General features: G+C 41.0%; 1 protein-coding gene across 1 annotated transcript in view; it reads left to right on the top strand.

Moving 5' to 3' along the window:
• The first annotated feature begins 5,382 nt into the window (after positions 1-5,382).
• LOC139462185 (uncharacterized) overlaps positions 5,383-24,154 on the top strand; it is a 78,724-nt gene continuing 59,952 nt past the window's right edge. Inside the window, exon 1 of the mRNA XM_071243739.1 lies at positions 5,383-5,777. Within this exon, the coding sequence (XP_071099840.1) occupies positions 5,666-5,777 (112 nt within the window). The 5' untranslated portion in view covers positions 5,383-5,665. The remainder of the gene's footprint in view (positions 5,778-24,154) is intronic.

Genomic DNA, 24,154 nt, shown 5'->3' with positions numbered 1-24,154 from the left:
TTTGTAGCAACATTCTGGATATTGATGTCTGTATACTGATGGATTTCATTGTGGATTACCTAGGATTATTGAAGTTAAATGTTTACTGGGTGAAATGGCCATAACCCCTGATGTTTTCTTGTGTGCAGCATATGTCACTCCAAGCACGGGTTTAATATTTTATGATTAAATTAGAATCAGGTGCCAGAAGATATTTGAGTTGTTCTTTAAAAAAGTCTTATCTTAAAAGTTAATTATCTTAAAAGTTAATTAATGAAGGGGGCGTTTTCAATATTTTCAAAGCATCCGTATCTCCCCGTAAGAGTGATTGGACTCTACATCGGTACGACAATACTTTCTAGTTATAACACGTCGTTTTAACACGCTTAACGTTTGAGCAAAGCCCGAATTGACGCAGATTGTACACGATTATACAGCGTCAGTGGAATCCCTATTGCATGGATCGATGCTCATGATGTCACTCAATGGTTTGTCTAGTCAAGATTCGATTATTTACAGACCGCCGTCATATATCGGGGATGTTGCTGAGTGTGGCATTGACGACCAGCCCTAGCCTCCATCAATACAACGGCACAAGGCACGCCGTATTGCGGACTTCCTTCAGGCCGATACACACACAGTCACACGCACACGCACACATACACGCACGCATTCACGCACCCATACATATGTAAAGAATAATCAAGGAATAATGAACAACTATGATAGGTATCTGTTCCAACATGAAAGGCACTACTTCTTCACTACTGCTCACCGTGACAGCAGATTATAACAGAACTCCATTCTGATTGGTCAGTTAGAGGTTTCAAATCACGTTAACAATCTCTGATTGAAACAGCTGAATTTACAACAGCATCATCTTGGAAGCTAATAATTATAGAAAAGGACTTCTTTCTGAAACGTTGTCTATAGTGTACTTTGTAATATTAAAAGGGCACCCTATTTAGATTAGAGGCTGTTATCGGTGTTACCCTAGCTCAGATTGACAACCCACTCCAAACATACAAATTACCAAATTATCTATAACTCCAACAAAAATATGAACTGACATTTTCGCATTGACCTATAGCTGTCCAAATTGGTTTATTCGTTTGACTTGCACCTGCTACTCGCAAAGATGAACATTAAAAATATCTACGTTATTCAGTATAATCAGTGGTTCACACTGATAAGCCCCCCTTTAACACACGTAGGGAGATACGGCAAACAGCGTGTGTACAACGTGAATACTACAGAGATGCTAAGACCTCACATATGACGGTTTGCACTCGTCAGCTGATGTACAGCAGGGCGATCTGGGTAGAGAACTGTCACATCGCGATTTGCGTTTTAGATATAAATACAGGCCCATGGATAATAGTATTTACAGTAGATGCACATGGCATAATACAGAAAGAAATATGAATATTTTAAAGTGAACAGACATTCTGCAATATTGGTTGAAATATATAGAAACATAGACCCACAATATTCCCGGGAATAAGAAACATTTTTAAATTTTAGGGATGTATGAAATATGCGCGTGTGTGCATGCGTGCGTGCGAATGTGTGTATATGCTTGTTGTTCACGTGGGAAAATTACACAATGCATGTTTTATATGGGTGTTCATAAATGCGCTTGTTTTGAACCCTATAATATAAGTTAATATCAACTTCCTACCCTTCAGAATAGGCACCAGAATTATTTATCTCAAACAATACTGTCAATAAGCACATGTTCCCTTCTGTAATCGGTTATTTTATCAAACACAACACAGATGTACATGACAGGAGTCTGACGGTGGCGACACGTGGACATATACTACCGCTGTCACACGTGTGACGACAGGACAGACTGGATACACACAACGTATCGACCTGGTGGAATGGACGCCTGGGCACTTCCGCTTTACGCGTGCCAGGGGGAAGGAAAGTAATGGCAGTTAGCGCTGAGCAGCATGCAACTCATATTATCGAATGCCAATCCTAGAATTTTCCTTCCTGCTACTCGAAATATTGTTTTGGAATATGTATTAGTCTTGATTATCCCGAGTTACACTAATTTGGTGTTTATTATCAGACATTATACTGAACAGAAACGTGACTGAACAGAGCCATTTGTTTTGGATGCATTAACACATGAAGGCCATGAATTTGTAAGTTACTAATCGTGTCTTTCACTTGATTGTAAAACAGATATTGTGTTTATCAACAATACGAATTTGAGAGAATGAAAATCTATGAAAAGTATTACAGTATTCTATCTATTTCTGGGCGGTGGGTAGCCTAGTGGTTAAAGCGTTCGCCCGTAACGCCGAAGATCCGGGTTCGATTCCTGACATGGGTACAAAGTGTGAAGCCCATTTCTGGTGTCCCCCGCCGTGATATTGCTGGAATATTGCTAAAAAGCGGTGTAAAACCATACTCACTCACTCACTCACTATCTATTTCTAAAAAGTGAAAAAAATCAGTCTTGGCCAGGCGAACAACAAGCTTGTATCATGGTCGACGTCATCCGCCCTGCACGTATGACGTCACACAATCAGTCAAGACACGGGGTATTCCATCTAAACTGCCGGGCAAAAGAAAGTATACACTTGAAAATTGGATTTGGCAAAAGAATAACGCGATCAAAACGTTACTAGGCTGAAAACAGTCGCCGAACAACTCAAACCTAAGGTTCAAAACATAACTATGATACCCGTATGAAACACATCACCATCGAATAACCATTTCTTGTTTTGTTTATTTCCAGCCACCATCAATACAGTGTATACTTTCCTTTGCCAGACAGAATATTTCACGGCGATTTGTAAAAGATCGAGTCTGGACCAGGCAAACCAGTGGTTGATATCATGATCAACGCCCAACGCCGCATGGTTGCGATGACGCAATCAGTTACGTCACAGAAGAGAGAGAAACTGGTTAGCGTCTACAGATGCGTCTCACGGAAGGCTGGGGTACTGAGGCTTATACGTGCCTCCTGAGGACATATTCTATGGTTGGGAATTTCGTGAAATACTTAACACATTGGCCTCGGGTTTAATTATATGTCCTGTGACAGTGAGTGAAAAATAGTCTCTTACAACAGTATCAGCTGCTTCCGCTACATTTAAGTGGCAGCGTATGACACTGTCGGGTCCTTCTCAGCTTTCTTTAGCTTGTAAAGCATTGGACAAGCGGTCCTTTACATTGAAACATCCTTACACACCGCTTGTGAGATATTGTTCTGTCATGTCCGTCGCCATATGACTGCAACTCATGAACTCATACACTCAGGCATGAACCTCTATTAACAGATACAGGTACTTTTGACACCAATAATTAATTGTCTGAAGGGTCTTCTTACAGGTATTGGGGGCACGGGTGGCCCAATCGTCTGAGGCGCCGCAATTCGCTGTGCATAGAAACCTATGATTGTGGGTTCGAATCCCGGTTCGCCCCGATTATGTTTCTAGGTTTGTCGGCACCATACCCGTGCTCGTGGGTTTCACCGAAGTGGTACACGTCTGAGACCTGCATCATTTCGGGCTTTCCTCCCATATTAAACTGACACGCCGCGATATTACTGGAATACTGTTAAAAGCGGCGTTAAACCCAACTCACTCACTCACTCTTACATGTATCAATGACAATGTGAATCTCTAAGAAAGTACGCTAGATATAACTAATTATATAATACTGTCCAACGCGACACTCACTGACTGTTTAATACATAACTCTACAATGAATTTGGAAATTGATCGATTGTGATTAGCGAGTCAAGACAATTAAACTTGCTATCATCTATGCTGTGTAAAATATGTGTGTATGAAAAATCAAATAACAATAAGCACCTCTGATTGAAATATGTGATTTGACGACGGCATCACCATGGAAGCTGATATCTAGAGAAAACATTGACATTTGAAACCAAACGCTGCTGACACCATAGGCCTTCATACAAAGGATGTACATATAATCACCGCCAAAAATAGAAACATATAGAGAAGTATGTGCGTTAAGAAGAGATGTTTCAAATGTGTGCCACTTAATGTCAAAACTAACAACCAGTCAAGTGTTACCACAGTGTCTTCATATGATGCACGTGATTTACAAACTTTACACCTCATCCTGCACGAGTCAAATGATGCATCTCGAGTCATGGATCTATGACGTCACATGTGATGCGTTCATGAACGTCGGTTCACACAGCATCCGAGTATGTTCGTTTGTGAATCAGTCCAATCTATAATACCTGTTGAATGTGAGTAAAATATGGTATTCGCGTTTCGCGGGAGAATATATTGAAATGAAATTGTTAAATAAGTAATAAACAATATTGCTAGTTTATAGAACTTCATAAGGTTAACAGCTTCTGCTTTTCTGCTTTTAATGTACAGTCAACTATACAATTTTGGTATATAATAGTTTCTTGTCGCTTTATAATGAAATTCATCTTCAATCATATTTAAATTACCAAATGTGCACTTTCTGTCTTCTTTGCGAACATTTTGCCTAGATTCAATACTGTTGATATCTCATATAAGAATTATATATCCATTCCACTGCAGGGCCTCATGGTTTATTCTCCCGGGAGTGTTTTATTGAACGATAAACAACTCCCACTAGTGGTTTATATCTTAAATAAGTACATCGGCATGGTATGGAGATATACTCCACTGGATATCGCTGATGAACACAGATGAAAGTGAAAGGTATATATATAGATGTACTGTATATATATATATATAGTTTTGTTGGGAGTTTGATGGGGTTGGGTGCAAGCGTTGTTGAACTGAACTTATTTTTTTTCTCACACGCACCCATTGGATCAATAACTGCAATGTTAATCATTGTTATTATTTCGCATTTCCAAACGCATAATAGAGCTTTATTAACATATAGAGTGACAATCCTTTACTCATTTCAAACAACATCCTCATTCCATACATAACGGCTAAAGTTGTTTCAGTAAGGAATTTCATACTTGAATGTATGACTCTTTAAACAATACGATATATGCATGAATGTAAGCACGTGTTTTCACAGTAAATGGTTTTAAACAACCGGTTGATCAATATGGATTGACAATAACGAGCCGATGAAAGGCAGCAATTCCCTGAGTTCGCGTCCTGGGAAGATCGATGAGCTCCTTGACTGGAGGACGGCCTACTTAGCGTAAGGACGTGACACTATCGTAATACACTGAAAAGTAAAATATCCCAGAAATGTGAGATATATATTTTCTTTGGTAAAGCTCTGTGAATATAATTAGCGTACGGAATGCCTGCAGTGTTTGAATAACATGCCCCGCGCGTTGACATGCCTCAATTCCGCAGACAGCGACGAAGCGGAACTGGAGCACGAACTCATGAATATTCATAAGCCGGTGATTCGCACAGTGTTATACCGAGGCTGATGGAGCGCGGAGCCTGACAGCGGGGAAATCCCTCGCAGTGTATCGTCCCCGTGATGTTAGCTCAGTAAATATCCCTGTGCGCTGGGAACGCCGATCTTTACCTGTGAATACTTCCCTTATCAATATAGGACCAAACCTCTCGTCGGACGGGAGTTGCTTTCTGAGTCAGTTGTCAGTTATGACCCGAACGCAGTCGGTATATCTACCCACACAGAAGGCGAAGCAGGTAGACAAGCCTGTCTTGTGAGCAGACGACACATTACATATATTGGATGGTACTTCGGAATGATGACAAACCCGGGGAAGACACACTGTGTTTTACGGACGCCGGTTAAACCGAATTGGATACAAACTGTACTGTGGGGAGTCGTGGCCGCGATTGTTGGATTTAATTCAGGTGAGTCGATCCGCTTTATCTTTTAACCCAAGACAGGCATGAACTAGATAATGTCCGCGATACATGTCTCACCCCAGGCGGGTATATCCATACACTATCGAACAAATGGCTGTTGGTACATCGCGCCTTTCGTTTCGTCGCCGGATGACATGTCAATGGTGTCGTCTGCTTCTAATTCAATAGCAAGATTAGCCAAACAGGTTATCAGAAGTGTTTGAATGGGATGAAAAATACATTCGTTCCACATGTAGAATTTTTTAGAAGCCTTATTCTGAGCTTTCAACAACGTTATATATTTCTGTGTGTGAAGAAGAATTATATATCTGATATATTTCCTTCATATTTAATATATGTTGAAGATGATCTCAGCAGAAATACCTATTGTTATTTGTATTGTATATATTTATCAGTTAACCTATTGCGGTTATCTGGTTCCTCCAACTGGCGATAAGCACATGCTTGCAGAGATTTGATAGTGCCAAGTGTTGCTGTACGCTAAACCACTGGTTGCGTATTTGACTTTTACGGTGAATGGCACGACCTTTTGTTTGAAACACATGTGTTACAATAATGTACATGACAACGACACTATATAGTTATTGTAACGATCATGCGCATGCATTAACTGTCGAGCCACATGCACTCATGCGAGTTTGTATGTTCGATAACAGTTCAATAATTAACTGAATGTAATATTTTACTGTATAAACAGGATCCTACAGTGTTACAGGCAAGCAATGGGGTTATGATTGAATTGATAAAACATGAAAAAAGTGTAATACGTGTATGATAAGCAGCACGCGACACGTGCACCAACGCTGGCCCGTTAGTCCGAGATTAGTAAAATAGCTTAAGGACTTGTCAAATAAATCGTTTGATAACCATTTCTTTGATGCTGAAGACGACAAAATAACAAAATAGATACAATGTATGGATAACAACCTCTTTATTTTTCTGTAATAGCGACGTTTCGGTACTGATCCTTATAGTGTTGTCAAGCTAGAGTGACCTGCCTGCCAGTATAAGGATCTATTACATCGCTATTAAAACAGTAAAATAAAGACTTTGACTTGTCAAATGTTGTTGGACACTATCCCGATTCTTTGTTAGCAATTGTTTATCACTGATTATATTCTGTACATGACAATTCTCATCGAGAATATTCAAAGTTAGTTTCATTACCTCATTAAAACATAATTGTACAATTCTTATGTAATATTTCTGTTTGGCAGTTGAAAAGCTACTGAAGTATCGTAAGGGCCAGTCTAAGTGGTCACTGACCCTAATGAAGTGATTTATAACTGGTGTATAAATATGAGAATGTTTTCTTAAGATATACATGATATTGTTATTGTAACGTATTGGAATCCGATTCCACTCAGCAGTCATTTTTTTTATATATTCCGGATTATTGTTTAGACATAGCAGAACACATGGCTGCAACATCTGGTCATAAATGGAATATAAAGTAATAACATATAACGGTCGTGTCACGTATTAACATTTATTATACATGCAGTTTATTAAGACACGCCGTGATATTAAACATATATTGCAATATCCTATAGGATAATTACAGGAATACCATGCAGAATACATATCCCCTCACTTTGTCAGAGCCTGTAATGAGTTCTTCCTTTTAACGCTGTGTGTTCTTTGTTCCTTATTTGGATGTAATAATTACCGAGACGTGTGTCTATTTTGAGGTTAGGGATACACCTTCAATGAATGTAGCGTTACAGGGATGACATCACCGGCGGCGGACGGGAATGGACTGTGGATGTTATCAATGGAATTTGTGTGTGAATCATGCGTGTTAGTGTTACATCAGTGTACACGTGTTTCTACACAAACCAACCACAACACCCTTCCCCACTGCTAATAATAATGTTTCAGTGGCGGCGAACGTACAACACACACGCTCTGTTTACTATTGCCCGTCTGTGTGGCTGTTGCAGCTCTATCTTCCTGACATAACGAATACAGGAGACTGTATCAGCCCTTATTTTATTTATTGGGAGGTTTAGTGCCCATGTTCGGAATACGCTATCTCGTCACGGTTGGGAACAGGGTCGGTTCTCCAGTAAGGTCAAATCGTCAGTTGTCAACGTCCCAGCTGCTTCCATTTATGATTTTCCAGGGAACTGACGTACACGCAAGTAAGGGGTCTGAAGTGAGAAGTGTACTTTTGAATATATTATCTGTAGTGGGTAATTTGGAGTGTTCATCAAAATAGATCTTCTGTCCAACGACCCTTCAAACAGCTGTATCAGCATTTTTAACATACCTCACCTTTTGTTACTGCTTTTATAGGGTACGTGGACTAGTTTCAGGTCCAGTGGACAGGGGCGGTGGGGCCCATATATATATATATATATATATATATATATATATATATATATATATATATATATACATAAACACACATACAGATATATATATATATATATAAACAAAAGCACCCACATACCCAGTGACACACTCACACAGACACATACACACACACATACATACCCATATATACACACATATCTATACACACACATATATTCACACAAACGCAAATCCATACTCACACACATACACACAGACACATACCATACACACAGACACACACACAGACACAGATCGTTTCCATTAGGTTTCTTTAAGCTAACAAGAGGATAATATCCTATACAAATCTGTGATCAGCCATCTGCCACAGACTTACATCTCAGGACGTGACACGATGGTGGTTTTGCTCGTGTTTCAGGTAGGAATGTTCTCTTTATCAGTGTTCATAGCCAGCGAGGTATGTTTAGCAGCCCGTCTTGTCATCACCTGTTTATGATACGCATCGCGCAGTGTGATATGAGAAAACGGTTAGTGCTCGTTAACTGTTAATTCATAGATTCAGATACATCAAACAGACTAAAGAGAACATGTTTTTATTATGGTGTTTTTCCAGTGAAGTGATATTGTTCCATATCAGTGTAATTGCATATTTGTTTCGTATGCCCAATAACATTATGAAAAAAGTGTACAAACGTTTCAAGTTTTCACTCGATCAGTCGATTGTTGAAGCAGTTGTGTATCAGCAATAGGACATATAAATATACCATCATGGCTACAGACTGTTAAGTTATACCTGCACTCTCGTTGCGACTGTCGAACAACTATGATGTCTTCAGAATTAGAGCCATTTCGCGTCATAGTGTTAAGGACAGTTGTTGTTTTCTTGAACAAAGTATTATGTCTGCAGAAAATGTGAACCAAAAAGCAAGATTTTAATGACTTTCACCGTGTTTTCGCTCAAGCATTGATTTTACGCTATACACCAATAACACTTGACTATATCTGTCCGCCCTCAAGTAGAAAATATCTCCGGCTATTTAGTTACCCTGCCAACCCAACAACTGGTACTGTACAGTTTCTGATTAATTCTGTAACTTCAGATATGTCGCAATATACACTCTACAAATATAAAGATCAACTTGGAAGGAATTCCCGGAAAATCACTTCGATAGAGTGTTCGACACATCCCGTTTCGATACAACCGAGTTCGAATGAATAAGACTACCCCAGACTGCTCTATCACTGTACCATCGTGGATCAGTTTGAACTGTTGGGGTGTTTTAATGAGTCTTAAGTCTTAAGCACATTTAGTTTGACAACCATGAGTGAGCGAAATGGATGTAACGCCGCCTTGAACCGTATTCCAGTTATATCAGCCTGAAGCGATATAGGTCTCAGACGTTTACCACTTTGGTGAAACCCACGAGCACGGTATGGTGCTGACAAACCCAGAAACATAATCAGGGCGAATCAGGATTTGAACCCACAATCATAGGTTTCTGGCGTGCCGAAGGGGCGCAACTCAGCACAGAGAATGGAGGCGCCCCAGACACCTTGGCCATCTGTGCCCCCTTATGATTATGAAGTTAACCACAGGTTAAGTGACAAGTTTAACTAAGAATTATCCCAAATGTCACAGTTGATTACAATGCACTTGTTAGATCCTTCATAAATATGCATAACGGTCACGCCGATTACACCGTAGTGCTTCAATTAGAACCGCAGTCATATACTGTGTGTTGTGAGATACATTTACGTTTCTTTTTATCTAAGACTTAAGTTATGTCTTTTTGTTATGTCATATTTACATTTTTGTGTAATATTCCGAAATGATCGTTTCTCTGACACCGTGATTACAGTTTTGACCAAGCGCTTAGATAGAAACAGTTAGACGAGCCCAGAACATATTTTAATCTACATAAATGTTGTCTGTTTCAAAACATGAAAGCACATTTCTGGTGTCCCCCGCAGTGATATTGCTCGAATATCGCTAAAAGCGGCGTACTCACTCGCTCATACTCTCAAAATATGAAAAAGATTTCTTTAATGACATTTCCCTATTTGCGATGTGCATATATATCTTGACTTGCCTATATTTATTGTCTAGCCTTTGTTAGGAATCTAAAGCGGGTCTTCCACGTCAGATAACTATGCTACCCATACTCACTTCAAGACACAACATCCGTTGCTTAGGGTAAAATGATTAAATATTCTGTTACATTTATGTAGCATGAGGTGTGGAGTGATATGCACCTAATTTATGAATAGATAGCTAGTCGCAATGTCATGAATATCCGTCACAATCAATGATGGGATGATCAGGATCTCAATGTTACTGGCCACGTAAAGGAAGTGGAAAGTGATAAATCATTACGACACACTGATATTAGCCACATCGTAGATCGCCACTGGAAATTACGTGTATATGGTGCCACTATGAGTCATCGAAAACTCAGGATGAGACGGATCTTTCATGGAAATTAATGTCAGCCTCCGATTGCCAGTTCCAGTACCGAGCCCCGTATCTTTCTATATTAGGAATTACGTATCCCAATAGACGTTGGTGGCGCTAGGGTAGCCCAGTGGTTAAAGCGCTCGCTCTTCACGCCCAAGGTTCGTGTTTGATTCCCCTTGTGGGTCACCTGGTGTCATCACTGATTTTCAGTGATCATTGATATAATTTTCTCCGCTATTTTACCTTTTTAGCCTTTTGGGATCGGTTTCGGCGGCTACTCGAGACTGGTTATGTATATGCTCTGGCGCTGACGTTGTATATGTATAATGAATGACGCCCATTTCTAGTGGACCGCCTCCGTGGTCTAGTGGTAGTGCGTCCGCCCGAAGTGCGGAAGGTGCGGGGTTCGATCCCCGGCAACTCATACCAAGCGACGTTAAAAGATGGTACTTGTTGTTACCCTGTCTGGCGCTCGGCATTAAAGCTAAAACAAGGACTGGTCGGGTCGGAGTCAGTATACTGTCTGATTGAGGTATGTTATTGCTGCCCAGGGTAAAATCGGTATAATCGGCATCTCCCCACTATCCCCTGCCGTGATATTGCTGTACAACTGCGAAAGATTTCTTGAAATCATATTAACACACTAAAACTTTTGAACATGCATGCCTATTCATTATTCTTTGAAATCTCAAATCACTAAAATCGTCAGTTAAACCACTGATCCAACGCATCCAGCAGTGCAATACGTAAGTGCAATAATGTTAAACCCGACGTTAAACCCCTACTCACCTACCCTTTGAAGACAGCACACTGGGTAAATGGGTTTAGTAATATTTGTCGTTATTTCACGCTCGTATTTCAGGTTGATAGGGACATATTTTATGACGCTAGTGTGTCACTGTGTATGCATAATGGAACACTTTTGCAAGTGAACTGTCGTTGGTATACTGTTCCGATAGCTATAACTGTAATTAGTGACGGTATAAAGACGATATTGTCAAGACCACCCATGCTGCAATGCATAACACAATCTCATCGAGGTGTGGGCTTACTTTTTATGTGCATAAGTAGACACTTAGCCTGGAGTATTGTTATCACGCATTCAGTGCATGTCAGCGCATTTCCTGTTGACAATCTTAAGAAGCACCTTTCATGTCTGTATCGTGACCGTGTAACGTCTTGATGTGTATGTGAGATTCGGAGTTGACTAAATTAACTTGGTATCTCAATGGTGGCTTTATATCTGTTACCATCACGAAATAAAAGCGACAAAACCCATTCCATCATCTAAAAAGTCTCTGATAAACGTTAAGTCTGTTGTACGATTCCGACTATATGATAAGCGTATGTTTACGATTCACTATGCCCATTGCTGTTGACACCTGGTGTTCGCGGAAAGGCAAGCTTATAACCTCCTGCCATTAGTTGGGAGTCAAATGCTTTCATCCCTATCACCAAACTACATGTTGTTGTTCCAACACATCAAGATAGACAAGATACATGGTAGACAGGGGCGGTGGGTAAGCTTAGAGGTTAAAGCATCCACTTGTCCCGCCAAAGGCCTGGGTTTGATACCCAAGGTTTGAGGAACATTATTGGTGTCTCCGGGCGTGACTGGAATATTGCCAAAAAACCCAAATCACACATTCACAAGGGTTCATAAATATCTATGCTGCGAAGTCAAAGTAAGCCATACATTCGTATCCTTTATCTAAGGATCGTATTTCATGATGTGTCATTAGGTGTACCCACTATAAAACGAGAACGGCAAAGAACGGTTAAATGTATATATCTTTATAAAACATTAATATAAAATAGCTAATCTTCGTGAGTGAGGATCCTTAATATGGAAACAATATTTAAGAGAATCTTAACGTGATATACCCCTTAAACACTTTTCGAAAGTAATCCTGTTTACTGGAGCAAGGTTAAGATGAAGTAATAACCCTGTTTCCATACGGATGCACTAAATAAGTAATATCCTCCTCACTTTGAACTCTTTAAAATTTGCTGAAAATTGCTGGTAATGGAGGGAGGTTCCTCGTTAACAGGCAATACGTTATGTACCATATATATTCACACCGATGCATACTTATATATAAACGGAATCATATCTGAGGCACTTTACTCGACCCCAGTATTTGATAAAGTTAAAATCGTTCTGTGGTAAAAAGCTCGGATTGTGAGTTCATCGAGTCTTCGTCGTACAATTTTTGCGTAAACTCAAATCGCCTCAATACTTCATGGAAGCCTACTGAAGTGAAGGGGGATTAGCTCCAGCAGTATTAATCCCATGTACATCAAGAACACTGGTATCAGAATAGATCCCTGGAGAACCACAGCTTCTGGCCTCTGTTTCCTGTCAACGCCAGTGAGTTATTACTCAGGCGGGGCCAGTAGAAGATCATTATACGCTGACCACCACAGTGACATCAATAGCCCTGTCACCATCACGGCTGATTTACGTGATCCGCGTGTAGAAAAAGCAACATCGTCTCAATGGTCGTGTATTGACAACCCTTAGGCATGTTTATCTTCTCGATGAAGGATTTTCCAAACTGAAAAGATTTCTTCTTTGGAGGTAGCAGAATGAAGAGGGATTGAATGGAGGAAGCTCACACCTAGGAGTGGCTCCGAAATGCCCATTTTAGTCCATAATATCTTTTACATTCCGTGCCTGACAGGCTGGCATTCCATGCACGTGAAGACAGGAATGCAGAGAGTAGACGGCATGTCAGATGGTGCATTTGTAGCTCCATCTACTTCCTTATGAAGATGTTTAACAGCCACACACACCCACAGTTCGAAATCTATCATCAGAATTTTCTGAATTAATGTTTTATCCATCTACTATTTGTTTCAACGAAATACATTTTTGATGTGACACTGATATTTTAAAATTCAATCTGGCATACACTGATTCCTAAGAAATAAATATTTATTTAAACATCTTATGTTTTATCAACATTCATTGCATTTGCTTTATCAAATCAGTTCTTAATGCACAACTACATTCATGTAACTGGTCCTTATCATGACGTGTTATTTACAGAGTTACGCGATATTAGACATGTTTTGAAGTAATTGTGAACATCTGTGTCTAATCTTTGTTTAATCGTATGTATATATGCGTCTTGACACGTTTGCACATTCAGTAAAGTAGTAGCACGTTCATGCACTGTGTTGCGGTGCTCCTGGAGTAGCTTGGTGCGTTATTTTTAGGATCCGTAACAGGTGCCCATTGTTAACCACTGACCCACAGAGGTCATATGTCGTAATGTACGAGAATAATTAAACACGAACAATGAGACAATTCCTTTTTACGGTGAGCGAGATATGGTTGATAAGAGTAAGTACACATTACTGGATATTTCCTGTCACATGTAGTGACAACATTCTGACTCGAACTTTTGTTTCACATGATTCCTGATTTACCTGGACATCTTAGGTATGATAAAATGGGTCATACCAAAACATCTTATGGCAATGAAAATATTTCATATTCAAGCAGTTTTAGTATCATACGGTTCATGATGGCACGTAGCATGCATGTATCAAGTAAGAGTACACTGTCAGACCAGCTGTGAGAAGGACAGGAAGATCATAGGGGTGGGCAGTTTAGGTCGGCGTTCCGCAGTTGAGATGAGATTATGAAGATAGATGCCATGTGCATGTCACGCAGTTAGTCCGCGATGCAACACGCACCGCACTGCGAATATGCTGTTTTTACCAATATTCCCAACTTAACTCGGTGGGAACGACACAAAATGGGCTTCACAGATATTGTAGCGAAGTAGAGAATCGAATGCAGGCCTAAGACGTGACGAGCGTACACTTCGACGTTTCGATTAACCCACTGCCCCATTATCACACTACGATACAATGGCCTCTTATAAAGTTCATATCAAAGATATTTGAATGTTGACATTCGAAGTTGTGCCTTAGAAAAAATACGTTTATTTGCATCCCCTAAGACCGTACATGTATAGAATACCTGCTTTCACCAACCCACCCTCTCACCAACGTTTTTCGTTCGTTCTCAATGTACCACAAACGCACTTAAACAATATCATGTTACAGCCGCGCCCTGTATTACGAATGAGGGCAACATACGATCTGTAACTGAATCCTTTTTCTGTCCGATATCCATGTAATCCCCCAGATATTGCAAGCGACAGTCAGAATCCAGCTGTCATGTCATATCGGATCGTATACCAGGTCCTTGCTCACTCTGTCATCCGCAACTATGTCAAGTGACGCTCATGACCTGCCACAGCGGGTATATTGTTTTATGGGTTTATTGCTCCTATAAACGTGGTTTGGTGAGCATTACATCTTTCATAAAGTCGTTATGAGTAAATCTCTCATGGGCCTTATCAACATCAGGAATTCTCTCGGGGTAGAAAACCAGGGGCGTGGATATCTAGAAACTGTTCACTTGGCCTTGGGATATTTGACTGTAAACGCCTTCTTGACCTCGGGATAATTAACTGAACGCCTACATGGCCTTGGGATATTCTACTGTAAAGGCATGACCAAGGACACAATATTTTTCGGAAGGTCATCTGTGTCTAATATGTGTGATGGCTGGAGTTCACTGGTCTGTTTCCTCTGCCTCCCCCACCCCCCGAATTATTTTTTCGAACATATCCAAGACGTTTAATTAATATATTCTCAGTGGACAGATATATTCTGTTGAAATAGATTTAAACTTCCAAACTTAAGCCACTGGCTTTCCCATGACAAATAATCCCATTCAAATGTAACGATAATATAACACCCACGGAGTTCGTGGATTTTATGTTATTGGCTAAGGTTTCATGTATTCAATCACGATGCTGTAAAAGAAGACACTTCTAAGCATTCGGTGGGTTCGAATCCAAATCTCTGCAACTGATCCTTGATGTGACTGACCAGATCTGTTCGGGTGAGTTTGCAAAACTTGTTAATGTCAATAACGTGACTCCCTTTGCACATTCTCCAATAAGGTATTCCGTTCAAAAAGACGTTAACCCCCCTTTTATATGAAAGTGTTCACAACGTAAGACTTTTCTCACCAAGCCAATAAAGGGTTCGACTTAAGGAACTTGATTTTACTTGCAACAAGAGCATGTTAATATGAAAACGTTGTTGCACCAGACTAGACCAGGTTGTTGAGTGGAACAGTAAGGCTAAGTCAGACAAAAAACCCGAATTTAATCAACTTGCACTTGGTGCGTGTAGACATAAATGGTAAGTTGCATTTTCAGAAATAGATGACACTGGTACAAGTTTTATATAGTTAAATCGAGCCCTGCAATACATCATATCATGTCATACCCATCTTACGGAGGCAAGTGAGTTAACTGACTATAAAAGTCCAGTTTCCACCCTTGCCGAACTAGGATGGAATTCCTGCTCTCGATCGTAGGGCCACAAGTGGCTATTACAAGTTATGTCTCTTCTATGCCTCTCCTATGGACCAATCAGATTCCACCTCTCGTATCACTTGCATTTGCTTCAAATCAAGACGATCTGATCGATAATCAAGATCTCTATATTGTGATCAAACGAGTCTTACATCGCGAAATGCATCAAATCACGTGAGCACCTTGATTAAAAACATGAAAGGATTTGGAAAATATCTGCTGACACCGAGTTGGCGGTGCATATGCTTTGCAAATCCTGCAATTGATCGAAATCTGCAAGACAGTTTACGAACCGGATTTTGATATCGGTGCGCGATTTTGATTGGACTATGCGTAGACTCGTTAGTCCAGACAAAATGTAACGCCATAATACCAGCCTTGTTTGGCAAGGGTGGAAACTTTTATAGTCAGTTTACGCTCTTGCCTCGGGAAGATGTGTCATATCATGATATGAGCACATCGATACTGTATCATACCACAGACAAGAACGTAGCCCACAACCCCCTCACACACAGGACCATGCACATACATATATATACTCTGCGTCTAAATAACGGATCCTTACTAATTGAATTACAGATATCCTTCCTCGGTAGCTTTTGTAGGGTTAACAACAATAACTTTAATCGTGTACGTAAATAGATTGCACCCTCGTTTGACCTAATTTACGATGCACTTCTTAATCAAAAGTGTGTGTTAACGATTTGGTTTTCATAAAGTACCGACCTTGTCCCCACACCTCGATAACCTAGTAATATCGTTAACACTTGAAATGTAGTATAATGTCACTATCATTTTTGTAGGTTTGTAAATGTTGGGTCAGGAAAGATGGATATCTATAAAGTTCATATAGTACACATGTACGTAGATCGTATTCTGTACAACAATATACCTTCAAAATTTAGCATGTACACCCGGTTTGCAAAATCGCCGAAAATGACTTCATTGCTATGATTTGACCCATAACTTTGCCATACCTTCACATCCGTGGATCAAATTCTCAACTATGTACAAACCAGTTTCTTACGTATCAACATATATTCATATTCCATGTCCCACTAATATTCTTGAGAAGTATTTCGGTATCTCTATCAAGTGTTGAGCAGTATATACTTGTGCTTGTATTAAACGCTACTGAGAAAGGGCTATGCATTTTTTACGCGTGTCAAAGTTCTCCCATCGTATAAATTACTTCATTTTGCCCCTACTGTAACGTGAGTCTTTTTATTCCCCCTGGCCACCCTCAATCTAGAAATGGTATTAATGCAAATTCCCCCTGTCCGGGAATTCCAAGTGATCTATTTATTTGTTATGACCCTATAAATGCACATCGCGCTATCACAGTCATGCAAATCTTCATATCCTTACACGTCGATGACAGATCAAATAAGTTCCGCCTCTCAAACTTTCTGATTACAATGAACTGGTTTAAAGACCTGTTCAATAGAGTCCATGACATTTCTCTTTGATGCCTTGAATACCACCAGAAATGCATTTAATGTGTCGCTATGGTAATAACTGGAGTTGCATTTAAGTAATCGCCCTGAGGATATGCTTTAGTACATACGATTCCCAGGTCACTTATAGGTCTCTCGAATACCATCTGCCAGTTTCCTTTGCCTGGACGGGGAACATATTGATTTGTAGTGGCAGCGAGTAAGTTAGGCACTTTGGGACATCGTTGAGTACTATAGTGGTGGTGCTTGTTTGATGAATGTTCCGCCGATAGCCCCTTGATTAGCTCTTGTGGTCAACGTTTCATGATAGGGGAGGCTGGACATTAGGTCCACTGGGTGATATCTTGTATATGAAATGACTGAATTCTCATGTGTGCGATGGTTCAGATGGAAATATTATTTCGGAGTGATTTTTCTGAATGTTTTATAGCTGACTTTCGGCATTACCTGTACTTACTTCACTATAACACCCCTGAGACATACATGACACCCATAAAGTGTTCTCTTTGACTGCAGTTCTCTGCTGTCATCTTGCTGACTTTCGGCATTTATTCAGTCTCTTCATTCACAACAATCACTCCCCTAGAACACCTCAGAGGCGTACATGACACCCATAAAGTGTTCTCTTTGACTGTAGTTCTCCGCTGACATCTTGCTGACTTTCGGCGTTCATTCGGTCTCTTCATTCACAACAATCACTCCCCCAGAACACCCCTGAGACATACGTAAGTGTCCCCCGTTGAACATGACAACGCATCACATAAACCTGACTCTGCAACCCATGGTCTGGGAATTTGAACTAATATTATGAGCACATGTGTGCAAAAACGGCAGATCCCCACGGCTACGATATGTAGAATGATGCAGATTGCCTTTAGGTAAACATTCTGTGTGGCTATGTATGCATTGTGTAGACTCAGTTGGACCTGGTGTTCTAGGCGAGGTATTTTCTTCTTGGGATGTTTATGTGAAACCAACTTCTTGGATTTATCATATACAGGAGCCTAAAGGCCGCATTGGTTATCAGCATAATACATATGTGCATGTGTGCGTATTGTTCAGTGAGAGGTGAGTATTTAATTAAAACACCAGTCATGGTGTTGGGTTTACCAATGCAATAGTGAGGTCAACTGACTAAGTTAAGACAAAACATTGTGGTAATTGTTTATGTAATGTTTCAATGATACGACCTACATGCGTTTATTGCGTTCTGGTAAACTGCCTACCACTCTCGCTGGTCCACATGTGTAATACATATTATTAGTAAAATTTCTTTTGGCAAATCGTCACGCCGAAGTCCCAGGTTCAAAATGTGTGAAGCCCATTTTAGGTGTCCCCCCGCTGTGATGTTGCTGGAATACAGCTAACACGTTGTCAGACCATACTCACTGTCAGCAACGATTGTATAATGTTCTGGTGGCCCCCTAACTGAAATATAGTCACTGACGCACTCACTCGCCCACTTACCCACCATACCCTAACTCTGTCACTCACACACTCACACTCGTGGTAGTGTGGAGATACTAGGTTTCATAGTACAACGCTAACCTCCTGTTCAATTTCGTGTATTGGGAGAGATCCTGTGCCGGGGTGAACGCCCGTGGATATTTCGGGTAAAATTGACCTTGTGTACCCCACTGCTATAGCTTTGTCGAAAGGGCCGACTAGTGTGTTTGGGTGGTTGCAGTGTGTGATCTTGCTGTGTTATTGAACTCCGATGCAGTCCACGTGGATCTTTGCTCTTGATTTGCCTCGACCCAGACGCTGTGGACCCTCGAATGTCTTTGACTATCACGTAAAATACAAAACACCCATACGATCTCCCTGTACACGGGGAAGGTGTTGGGGTGCGTTTGTTTGGTTTCATGCCGTTTATGTCATAATTGCAGCTATGTCGTGCAATGCCCTCCCGGTGGTCAAGTGAGTGAGTATAGTTTTACACCGCCTTTAGCAATATTCCAGGAATATCACGCGAATCGAACCCCGGTCTTCGGTGTGACGAGCAATAGCTCTAACCACTAGGCTACCATCCCACTTCAGTGACTCCACCCCTTCCGGTGGTATAGGAAAGTACTAGCTTCATATCTGAAAATTCTAAGGCTAGCATTTATATACAATAATACAGTTCCAGTTACTATATGTAACGAACATTTAGTGATCTTTACATAACACACAAAGGACATTATGCACACTTGTTTTAGATACAAATACGCTTGTTTTACGCTATAACACACCTATCAGTGTTGACTTGATTGACGGTGGTCCTGTGTCGCTGTTGTGGGTGGATATACTGCTTGACACTGCAGCCTGTATTACCTCCTATTATGAACGAACTGCAAGAGATAACGAAGACGTCAGACAAGAAGAGGGCATGGCTTCCGATCTAATATCTGACCATCAGAGCATGCCGGGACCTGCCGCGAGTAGTTAGGTGTTTAATTACCTGTAACAAGTAGGGAGTCTACCTGTGGATCAGATCGGGCGAACCTGCGTTGCCAACTCGGTATTGCTTTTCCAGACTCCCCGGTTCAAGCTGAAGGGCCATAAAGATGTAACTCTAATCTGTTACTCGTCCTTCGGTAAATGCCTGTTTACTCTGTTCAGAAGGTTTAACAGTAAATCCAGCGAAAGTTTACGAACAGATACGAGATTTAGGTTCGTAAACAGGCCACGGTGGCGTCTTTATTCTCATGACACAGGTATGGCGATTCAGAAGGTCGAACGTCTGAGAGAAGGTTTCTAATTTTCGCTTTTCTGGAATCTTCTTGTATTGAGTTAATACTATGTCTTCATCTCACATTCTCCCCGTTAATTATTTTTGACTTGGACCACAAAATGTGTGTGTTTCCGGTTTCTGCCCTCCGTATAGAGGGTAGGAAGTTCGAGTTGTTGGTGGTTTTGTTTAATTGTTAAAATTTTAAAACGGTTATTGTCAGTATGTCAGTACAAGCCTTTTTGGCGTGATTCAAATTTAACATATCGTTTTAGTTTCGACAAAATCCATGAATGCGCTATCGTGTCTCTTGATTTTCTGATCCATCACTTGATTGTCCGGTTTGTTTATAGGCCGATGTCGCATGGCAGGAGTACTGCTGAGTGGCGTCAGGCAACATCACACACTTTTTAATTCAAATTCTATGAATGGCGTGTGCTACCGATAACACAGGACATGCTTACCCTTTTTGCGAATACTTGGTGTCATCACGGATTATCAGTGATCCATTCAAAACTTCAAAGCAATTTTGACTTTTCCGCGCATTTGAATCTGTTTCGGCAGATACTCGAGACTGGTACAATCATTGGCGTTGACGTTTCATATAGCCAAATGAAGATAATGATATTAGCTGTAATCAAGCGCAACCAATTTACGATTGTGGCATACAATGCGGACAATACCCGGATGGTGAAAAAGCTTGGTGCAATTCGAGTAAAACGAGAGAAAAAGATTCAAGCAGGTCAAGGGTAGGGGCTCCAGATTGTCGTCTCGAAAGTCGAAAAGTGACGTTTGAAAGCTTTCAGACCCTGACACTGACGCAACCGTTTTTCGTAACTTGGGCACAACTTGGAAATACACCACCATCTGACCCAGGGATATATGGGTTAGTTTGAAAGAAGACAAACATTAACATTATGTGACATTAGCTAACGCACCTACAGCTGTTTAATGTTACATGTGTTTCTCCCCTGCAAGTGGAAAGCGGGATACGCTCTCCAGACAAGAATTTAACTCGGCACTAGGGGGTGTATTTTCAACCAGTTTTATTTCAGCTACACGTTGAGCAGCTGTTGAAGCGTGTGGAACGTTTGAGTGCAGTGTGTCTTAGGGATTAACATATTCAAATGGTAATCGCTGCGAGATAACCCCCCCCCCCCCCCCCAGCTTTGAGTGTTATGAGGCAGCTTGCTGGTCGCTGGCTTGAACTAAACTGTAACTTTGATCATTGTGCATCACAGGAATTAAAATGCCATGACTCTTGCCACTAGGTATGGCGTACACGTCTCTTATGTTACACTGTCTTCATTTAATGTTGACTGTTTGTTTGTTTGTTTGTTTGTTTGATGTGTAATGTCGCACTCTGCTGGTCTGGAACCGATAATCCAGTGATTGATCCAGTGATCTATTAATACATCGATCCACACAGCGAGCCTGACTACCCAATCCCGTTAGTCGCCTCTTACCACAAGCATAATCGCCTTTTACGGTGATTGTATGTGATGTGCTTTTCTTAAAGAGAGTTTCAGCTAATGTTCGTGTTTCAGTAGGATTAGCGGGCGACGGGCATGGGTGCACATGATGAATGAAGTTGTGAGACTCGGGGACAATTTCCGTCGGTTGATATATAATAGTCACTAAACATATGTATATTTTCAAGTATATTTCCGAGTATATTAACGCTTTAGGGAGAGACTAGATCGATGGATCGATAAAGTGAGCTAGAACTAGTGAATTAGAGACATATAACCGTTGACAGAGGGCGAGGAGTAGTGGGTGTGATTCAAATAGAAAAAAGAGGACGGGCGAATCGGGGAGAAGGGACATAGCGTGTGTGTGTGTGTGTGGGGGGGGGGCTAGAGATGGCCACCCTGACATGGAGATTGGGCGGCAGAGTGGAAAACTGAGCATTTCAGCGAACAGGGGTCTTACAGTACCTCAACTTGTGTGTGAGAATTTTAACGCCAGTTTAAGTACAAGCTTGCATTTCAGTCAACATGGAAACCAGGCCAAGGACGGGACTTTTCAATGCTCTCTCGCCGAAGGTGAAACGACCTGGGGATTTATAGCCTTGGATTAGCTAGAGGACACAGACCGCCTCCGTGGTTTAGAAGTAGACCGTCCGCCCGCTTCCGTGGTCTAGTAGTAGAGCCCACTGAGCGGAAGGTTCGTGGTTCGATCCCAGTCCGCGCTCTACCAAAAGACGTTTCAAGATGGTATTTGTTCTTACAATGTCTGGCACTCAACTTAAAGGCCCTAAAACAAGGACCTCGGAGTCAGTCAGCTCGGAGTCCGTCTCCTGTGCGGTATTCATGTTAATACCCATGGTATTAGTATTATAAAATCGGCCTTAATCGGACTAGTACAAACACACACACACACACACACACACACACACACACACACACACACACACACACACACGTGCATGTACGTCGCTATATTAGTGTAATTATCTGGAACGCGACGTTGAACACCATTTCACCTCTACCTGTAGGACACAGATCTCCAACCACAACAGTTCGGTAACTGTTTTTAGTGTAGCTGAAAGTAGGTCAGTTGTAGACAAGAAAATACAATACTTGGGTTGATTATAACATTAAACGTGCACCTGGGTGCGCACTTACACCACATGCACGCATTGTATAGACTCGCTGTGGGTATTATACACCTAAAGAATACGTAGGGGTCGTGTGTTGTACCTAACGCTCGCCAAGGTTAATTCACTCGTGTCAAAATGAGATGTATAAGAAAGAAAGGTTACGGCGCTTGTTTAACCCCGTTCTCAGACCCGCGTGCCTCTGCAGAGAGGAGACAGGTGCCATTTCGCGTTGTGGGCGTGTGCATGCTTCACGGATTCAAACTTTAGAGGAAATGGTTTTAAAATGTCTGTGTTTAAAAGGGGGATGTTGATTCAGCAGTTGTTTTCCCTTGGCCTGTTACATTTGAATCGGCTATATTTTGCAATCTGTATAATATGATTTAATATAAGTTAGATTACGATAAGTGATTACGAAAGATAGCATAACATTTTTTATATACATTTATCACATTCTTTACGAGCAAGGGTAAGATTCGGATGGATAATCGTTGTTTTTCTGCGCCTCGAAGCCCCGATACTGTATGGTTTTGTCTATGCAATACACATAACCACAAATGCAATATTCACTCTCACGATGCTCTTTTACCCCTTTCTTCACGGTATACTCATCATTTTGTTTCATATTATATTCTTGAAAATCCACAAGAATAAATCTAACAGTAATGTTTTATGTACAAATAGTGAAATATCTGTTCATCTGAATCACCATGCAGAGGAAAAGGTCCTGAGTTCAAAGTTTGCCTTGCTTTTCGCGAACACCTGGTGTCATCACTGATTTTTCAGTGGTCCATTCATAAAATCTCCACAGCTGTTTTTCCCTTTACGTGAAATGGAATCTTTTTCGGCTGGTTATTTTCTTGCATTGACAAATTATGTTTACAGGAACGTGGTTCGCTGGTTCGCAACCTCCTGGTACTAGATATTGAAGTGTACCGACATTATGTTAACAGCGACCATGTGTCATGTTTGTATGTTGTCTGACCATGTCAACGAGTTACAACGTCGAGGACGACATCATGGCTTCCCGGCGTCCCGCAACACACCCATCACTACATATTTGTGCCACTGCGAGAAAACGTTTATTTTGAAGGAAGATTTCGACACACTGCATGAAGGAGTTTCGCTGTGTCCACAAAGGAGAGAGGGTCAAACATTGACTTGGGTTTCTCTCAACGTGGCGCCATGTCACTTGATTGGAATTGTAAATAACATACACAGGTGGGCCGCCCCACAGTGTGGTGAGAAAACGACCTCATTAAAGAATGAACAGTAGGATGTTGTGCATAATTCTAGCATTCCTGTTTCCATTGTTCCAACTGATGTGGGGGTGGGGGGTCACGGCTGGTCCAAGCTGTCGTCTAAGGTGCAGAGTTACGTCCCTTAGGCGTTCCAGAATCCAGAGATCGTG

Source organism: Haliotis cracherodii, unplaced genomic scaffold, assembly GCF_022045235.1.
Source record: "Haliotis cracherodii isolate W230 unplaced genomic scaffold, xgHalCrac1.p SCAF_15, whole genome shotgun sequence".
NCBI lineage: Eukaryota > Metazoa > Mollusca > Gastropoda > Lepetellida > Haliotidae > Haliotis > Haliotis cracherodii.
This window is presented reverse-complemented; position numbering and strand designations above follow the sequence as displayed.